The 8,250-nt window shown below is 41.7% G+C and overlaps 1 protein-coding gene across 1 annotated transcript in view; it reads right to left on the bottom strand.

Moving 5' to 3' along the window:
• The window catches only part of LOC103797926 (netrin-4-like), a 45,118-nt gene extending 37,418 nt beyond the window's left edge, over nt 1-7,700 (bottom strand). Inside the window, exons 1-2 of the mRNA XM_009070163.1 lie at nt 7,634-7,700; nt 488-1,029 (exon numbers count right to left, since the gene is read on the bottom strand). Of these exons, the coding sequence (XP_009068411.1) occupies nt 488-1,029; nt 7,634-7,700 (609 nt within the window). The remainder of the gene's footprint in view (nt 1-487; nt 1,030-7,633) is intronic.
• Nucleotides 7,701-8,250: the final 550 nt, after the last annotated feature.

Consider the following 8,250-nt stretch of genomic DNA (forward strand, 5'->3'; position numbering starts at 1 on the left):
TGGAATTCTAGTTATTGGCATTTGCAGTGTAAAATTTCACAACGTTAATCCCATCCTGTGCAGCTCTCATAAAAGAAATTTGTTAAAGCATTTGCATTCCTTGTCACTGATATATAATTTCTCTTCTTCCCCCCCCCCCCTTTATTTTCTTAGCACAAAGCCTTTGGGTATGGGCTACCTTTCTTACTTTACATGCACAGTATCTCTTTGAGCATTGGCATTTGCAGTGTAAAATTTCACAACGTTAATCCCATCCTGTGCAGCTCTCATAAAAGAAATTTGTTAAAGCATTTGCATTCCTTGTCACTGATATATAATTTCTCTTCTTCCCCCCCCCCCCTTTATTTTCTTAGCACAAAGCCTTTGGGTATGGGCTACCTTTCTTACTTTACATGCACAGTATCTCTTTGAGCACACACTCTCTGGTTTTCAGGCAGTCTTCAACTGTTTGTCATTAAACTTACTGCAAACCTCAGTTACTGCTTACCTCTCCTCTGGTGCAGGGCACTGCATCTGAATACCTGGAAGTGCACATGGAACCTTCCTCAATGAGATCATCCTGGAGCCCAAAAGTAGCTGTACAGTTGACAGAGAAATATTTGTAGGGCCTCCAAGTCTGCCCATAATCCCGGGACCTTTCCAACACCATTGCAGCTGGGCGAGGTGACTTGAACACAGCAATAACATGGGTCAGGTAGAATTCTGTTTCAAAATCCAGTCGGATTTCTTCCCTGTGTACCCCTTGGGCAGACTGCCACCAGGAGATGGGGTTTGCAAAGAAGTCATCTGTCATGTCAGCAGGGAGATGGGAGTTATCAGGCTGGTTGGCGTTGCATTTGGTGCAGCGAGGCTGCCCACAGCCATGGGAGATGTGGTGGAGGAGATTCTGGTCTGGGTAGAAGCAGTACAGTTCTGTACTGTTCTGGCCACAGGTGGTGAGAGTGACTGGTGTCCTCCCTGTTGCAAGGTTCCCCACTGGAGGGTTGCAAGCACGGCCGTTACAGCGGAGGGCTCGTAGCCTCATGGGATCTGAAAGACAGGCAAAACAAACATGACAAGTGGAATTTCTCAAATAGTTCTCAGGGTGTAACACAGGTGACCATACAAATGTTTGGAGACCTCATCTAGGGACTGACATCCTAGAGGACTCCTGTGAAGGAGAGCTATTTCATCATTTCACACAAAGTTTTGAGGTAGTTTCTCAATAAATGTCATTCTTATGTTTGGTGCCTAACTCAGAAACTGAGATCCTTAGAAAACTCATACTTATGGTGCTTAACTTTGATTTCTGCAGAAAATGCAGTTGTGTCATCTATTGAACTTTATGTTTAACCAGAGAAATCTTGTGTTTTCTTATTTTCACTCTAGTAAAGCTCTGTATCGGAGGACTGAATCTATTAAATGCATTTATCTTCATTGTTATCAGAAAGCAAAGTCAAACTAGAGTATGCACTGTAGGTACATGAAGAGATGATTCCTGCCCAACAGATTACAGACTCTAATTACACATACAAACACATACAGAAAGCATGTACTTCCATAGCTGAGTGCTGAGTTTCTACTGCTCCTGTTAAGATCAGGTGGAGTTATCAATTCATAGCAGAGCTGAAAATTCCCTCTCGTTTGTTTAAATACCTTGACATGGAGGTAGGTGATTATATTCTGTTTGCCAAGCAAAGACTTGCAAATTTGTGGTATCTTCAGTGTATATATTTACATATTTCTAAATTAAGAAAAGGCAGGGATAACTACAAAGTCTCAATATTGTTTGAAAATCAGTAGTGTCTTGTGAACTGGAATTAAGGCTCATTCCAAAACCTTATTACCATGCTGGAGAAAACTGCATTTCTAATTGCCTACAATGTCCTCTTTGCAACATAACATGCTAGAAGGAGTTAAAGACTGACCTTGCAAGGTCATAAATCTAATCCAAGAGGTCACAAGTCAGGTGACTGGCTGTAGGTCCTACAGGAAATGACCCTTCCAATGAAACATAGGATGACCATAAACCCTGGATAATCTAGGAGCAGTTCAAAGGTCACCTAATAGTTCAACATTCTAGGTCAAATTTTAAAATCCTTACTCAGTTTATATTCAACCTTTCCTCAGGTAAAATTAGTTTTAAAATCACGTTAGGTCAAAGAAAGGAGTCTCCAATTCAGTCTTATAAAAGTACTCAAATTGTAAATGTAGCTGAATGAAAGTGACATCCCTCTTTCCAAAAGGAAAGCTTAAAGTGAAAAAATGTGTTCAGCATGCACAGTTTTGCCTCTGAGTTGGTTCTGTCCTTAGTTCCTCAGTGACATCTCCCCACAGGCCAGGAAAGAAACGTTAGAGATGGACATTGTCTTGGAAAACACCTCATGCATTTTGCTTCCCAGGATTAGGACACAAAATAAAGTTATTGTATGTCCACTGAATCCCACTGACCAATGATGTCTGCCATTTTAGCTTACATACAGTGTAAGGTAGTCTTAAACTTCAGATAGCAAGGAAGCAGGTCATCCAAAAATGCTCTTGACTGGTCTTAGAAACAGATGGAAGTCACCTTCAATGCAATTCAGACTTAATATGTGCCTGCCTTACAGACACTGTAAGCAGCAGCCTCAGGGAAAGGGCTGTCTGGAGACAAAGGTTTCCTCCTGCTGGAGGTTGTTCTTCCACCAGGGGCTGGGAGTGAAGTCCTAGGAGACTGGCAGAGCTCAGAGGGCAGCAGTGTGTGAATTACATGTGCACCTAACAGTCCTCAGATCAATGGGATGAAAGCTGCTCCTCCTCAATCCCACCACCACTCCCTGTGCCAGCACAGAGATGAGGAGTTGCTGGAGAGGAATGGAGAGAAGATGGGGCTGTTTGGCTCCATTGGTTCTGTTCTTTGCTCCTCACCTTCAACTGAACAGGTGATTCTTAGCACTACTGGAGATCTTCCACCAAGCCCTCACACCATCCTGACAGCTTGATGGCCATTTCAATGTAATTCCTTTGTGATTTTGAACTTCTTGTTCCATCTGAGCCCTGTACAGGTACAGAGGAACACCAGGAGCTTCAGAGATTTTGTCTAGGAGTTTCTTCACAATGTCTCTGAGTCTTTTTGTTCTGACAGGGGACTCAGGTTTTCACAGAAGTTGTTTAGAGCTTCCTCCTTTTTTCAGAGCATCTGAAATTCCAAATTTTTGTGTGCTCTGGAGGCTGAATTTCATTGAGTCATGTGGAATTCTAAAAATAAAGATAAATCTATCCTTGTAGGTAAGCAAAAAATATAATGAGCTGCATGCCTCAAGAATGTCTTTGCAAGTGGCATTTAGGTTCAAGTCCAAGCTGTTTGGTAAAAACTACTGGAAATAAGGAAAGCACAGCAATTTCTGGCTTTAAAGTAGATTCAGTATTAAGTGAATTTGCTCAGTGCTGCACAAAGGTGTCATCCTCACCTCCGGAGAATACCAGTGGGACTGGTCTTACAACTGGGCTTTGGACAAGCATCAGTTTTGACAAGAGTCAGGTTACTTAGTTTTGATTAAGAATGGGTATGTGTTACAAATGCTACTGGATTATGGATGATTATGGATAAATATACCATGTAATTAAAAGAAAGTCCATCTCTATTGATGGATTACACCACTGAAGGCTTCTTAGAGGAAATGGGATGCTGGAGTTCTAACCTGAAGAAGTTGATAGGGGAAGCTTTGCAGAGAAGAATGTGAGAAAGGAAAAAAAGGGAACATATTTGAAAGGGAATGGCAGCTTTTTATAATTCCCATAAATGGGCTATTGGCCTTGCATTGAGATTTTTAGCTGTTTTTATTTGAACCTGGAAAAGAAAGATGTTTGTTCTCCTGAACACCAGTCACAAGAAGGTTTATCTGCTCTGCCTGCTAATGCAGCAACATCAATAAACAGTTCCTGCCTGAACTGCTGTGTCATTAGGAAAATGGGAGAAGAACAAAGTGCAAATTAGCAGAAGGGAGTTTGAGAGAAGGAGAGAGATTGGAAAACAAAATCTGCAGTCGATTAAAAGCTTTGTATTTAAAGAAATCAATTGGCAGGACATTGCTTGGCCACAAGGATAGTGCAGCCAGTCCATCACTCACTGATTCTGTGGAAACAACACGAAATGTTGAATCTGGACAACAAGGGGAGAGTGCTGCAGAAGAGAAACAGCAGCCAGGCCAACAAACAACTTACCCCAACTGCCAGGAGGGCTCACTGAATAATTCATAAAGGACTAAACAGTTTGATTCCGCATGGGCATTGCATGTTATTATGAAGTTGATTAGCTTTTACTCCATGGAGGATGTCTTGGCCCCATAAATGGTATGATTAGTTTATTTGTTTGTTTTCTAGTCCCTCAGAGCTGTGCCACAAAGTGGCAGGTCGATGGCACATGCCCAGCACGTGTTGTAACAATGGTGTTGTCTGATGATTAGGGAATCATACAGTTCAAGGGAGGTCATACTATTGATATTCCTGGGACACCATTTCAAACAGACATCTCTTACTTCAGAACCGTGTAATGCAACAGAACATTGCAAACATTAACTAAAAGCAGGTTCAATTCCTTTCAGAGGTTTTCTTCACCCTCCATTGGATACTCAACAGAAGAAAAGTCATATGGCAACTCATCCAAAGCCTGCTGATGTGACTGGAAAGATGCCTAATATTTTCTAAGTGATTTGAATTGGAATTTTTATTTCTTTTCCATATGCAAATTTAGGATTTTGTGTGTTCAAGTCTCCAACAGTGAGACAGGAAAGCAAATGTCAGAGGTCTGAGAAACAGTAAAACCTTTGGGCATCTTCTGCTGCGTTTATGATGGAGCAGTTCCAGCATGTATATCCAACCTGGATTTCACTTGTTGTATATCTGTTTAACTTTTTCTTAATAACCAAAAATGTTTAAATGTTATGTTAAAGCTAACCACACTGGGGAGATGAGTTGCTCAAGTTTTTATTAGTCAGACCTACAACATTAGCCTTTAACACTGGTTACAACAGAAGTGCTGCACAGTCCTTTGGTTTGTCTAGGGCCAACATGCAGCAAGTTTTCATCCATTTATGAGTAGCCTAACGTATTTATGCACTAAAATAGCCCTGACGACAAGCTAGTGAGCAGCCTCCATAAATACACCAGTGGTGAATTTCAGAATATGCTATGGAACGCAGATGTCTTCATGACCTGAAGCATGGTCAGGTCAGAAGAGTAAGTTTCCAGGCCAGGGCTCTCTTCCAGTGTGGCCAGTTGCAGTGTGCCTGTCTGCATCCCTTCTGGAGCAGCAACACCTACATCTTCATGTGCAGATGAGCTGAATAACCCCAGACCAGATGAAACCAAACCCTGATGATAATGAGATCCTGGAATTGATTTTAAGATTGATGGTAGAAATGGCCACTTTTGACCACATCACAACCTCTTTTTCAGGGCTCTCCTTGGGAGCAGAGCTGGCCCAGGTGCTGCTCCCTGGGGCACTGTTTGCATGGGGAGCTCTGGGGCTGAAGCAGGAGCTCAAGCTGTTGTCAGTCCCATTAATTGTCCCAATATGCAAGAGTTTTCAGATCAGTGCAGAGTTTATTTGAGGGGAGCCCTTCACCTGCATAAGACTAGGAGATGTATCATCCAAGTGTCACATCTTACTATATAAACCCTATGTGACTGCTCTTACCTAAGCAGTAAGGCGGTTTTTTAAATTTATTTTTGTTTGTTTGCTGTTTTGTCCCCGTGGCATGATATTTATAGATCTGAGGAACCAGTCTGGACAACCCAGGCTGTCTTTTCTGCACAGATAAGGCAGAAGGTAAATATTGTACTCCCAACAAATATTAGGCATCATGTACTGCCCCAACAATTTGTTTCACTTCTGACCAGAAGGGTTCACCTATGTGACTGAAAAGGGAGTTTACTGTACAGGCTAATGAAGTATGCCAAAAACATTCTTCCCTGTACACCTCTCAGCTCAAAAAAGAGAGCTAAAAATGTAACAAGGTAACCTTTGTGCTTTCACAGGCTGATGGTTTGTGACCAAGCACCATATATTTATTTAAAGGGACAGCATCACCTTCAATATTCAATCCTTAGTGTCATCACCTTCAATATCCAGCTATTTTGCAGTTATTCACTATGACCTACGCCATTACTCTGTGTGAGTTTAGCTTCATACAGAACACACTCCCTTCAAATTCACTTTCCAAGCAGTCAGCTGGGGACTGCATTTCCTTGAAGATTCTTTTCCACTTAGTCAGTTGGATGCAGAGCAAATTCAGGTTAGTTTGTAACAGGCTGCCTTCCACCACAGTGACAGCAATTTTACAAGACCTATCTGTAACCTCTCTTGTGTGCCGACATATGCAGCTATAGGGAGAGTCCTAGCCTGACAAACTAGTGAATGCCCAGAATACAACACTAAGAGGACTCAGGCACATGTCCTCCCTTCCCTCATTCCCTGTCATGTTGTGACAGACAGCCTTTTTCCCAGATGAGTTCCTGGGTAATGTGACAGGATTGTAAATTTATGAGCTGTTTTCAGTTTTTAAGAAAATATCTCTTGCAGTTATGGAAATCTGCTGTCTGGTATTAGAAAGCTGCTAGCTAGGGCATAATCTGAGCTGAATCCACTTGATCTGCTTCTGCCTTTACTGGAGCTTGCAGGCTAGCTGAGCAATTCAATTGCTTTCAAATCACTGCATGAAGAGTGTTGTTCCTGTCCTAATACTCTGAGCACACAGGTGAAATTTAAACCACTGATATGCTTTCCTGTACAGGAAGAAAGATCCCAATTCAATACCTCAAAGGAAAAGTCACCAAGGATGTATGTCAATACTTATTTTTATTTTTCTGACCTGATCTTTGTAACTAATCCCTTTTAAACTTAAAGATGTAGTAAACCACAGCAGAAAGCAAAAAAAATTTAATTATTTGCTTCCTTTGCTTTAAGGAATTTGTCTCCATCATAATCCAGGTATTTTTAGGACCCTATGTAAATACCATTACAGCTGTATCATTCCTATATATGCTGATTTGTACACCCACATATACACATACAACTAATCAACTTCTCTTTCTGTCCTAATCCATTTTTCTTTAACACTAATTTAATCCTGTCCACTGCATGTTAACTGTTAAGTCAGGGACTACACTGAATGAATGGACTGTCTTGGATAAAGGAATTCCTAAGCAGTGTCTCTGATTTTTAATGATGCAATATTAAGTTAACAAAGAATAATTCAGATTCCTACAGTGATGCTGTCCAAGGATGTTGTCATTTCACTCTTGTCCTGCCTAGGAAGGCAGTGTTTCATCCTCAAAACAAATATCCAGCACATCTCAATCCACCTACTTCTTTCTTTCTCTCTTACTTTTGTTTGCAAAAATAACACACTTTTTTTCTTTTAAGGATGCACAAACCTATACATTCCATGATAAGTCTTGGGAAGGAGGCTGAACTATAAAGCTGTGTATTCCAAGGAATAAGAAATATTTGTATATATTGACTAATGCAGATTCCTTGTAAAAATCCAATCTAAAATAAGGATGCTGACATTTTAAATTTTTTTCACAAACAGAGCTGATTTATAACCCCTTTCCCCTTGCTAAACTTAGGATAAATTGTTCCAGAATGACAATATTGATTTATTTTGCTTACCTGTTTCCCCATGGCCAGAAATAAAATATTCCAAGAACACAATCAGCATGATGCCTTTATGCTGCATGGCTGTCAGTAAAATATTGGTCCTCAGTGATGCAAAAAAAAGACCTGCAGTAATCTACAGGTTTGGTGCTTGCATGGCTTTTCTGTATTTTCTTTCTTTCTTTCTGCTCACCTTCCTCTCAGTGTAGGGGTCAAGGCTGCTGTCTCATTCTTCTCGTTCTCATTTGAGTCCAGAGGTGGTTCGTTGTGGTTTTCTTTTTCAGGGTTCAGATGCCTTCTGGGTGTCACCCATACATTGCTTGCAATAAATAAATAAATAACAAGGCTTTTCCGTGGCTTTACCCCTCTCCATGCAGCGGGCAGGGGGGTTCACATCCCTGGCGCAGCCCCTCGGATGCAGCATCCAGGGCTGGTGCGAGGCGGAGAGCTCCGTTCGGTCCGGTCCTTGGCGCTTGTTTGGATGCTATTTCGAAACTTTCATTTCTGCTCCTTGCTTTTGGTGGAGCTTCGGTTTGGCTTTGCCTGGATTCGCCCTGGCAACCTTCCCTACCCCTCGCACCTCCCGCTCCCCCGGGTAGCGCAGGGGACCGGGCAGCCTGGACCCTGCTTTG

This window comes from Acanthisitta chloris, unplaced genomic scaffold, assembly GCF_000695815.1.
Source record: "Acanthisitta chloris isolate BGI_N310 unplaced genomic scaffold, ASM69581v1 scaffold19202, whole genome shotgun sequence".
NCBI lineage: Eukaryota > Metazoa > Chordata > Aves > Passeriformes > Acanthisittidae > Acanthisitta > Acanthisitta chloris.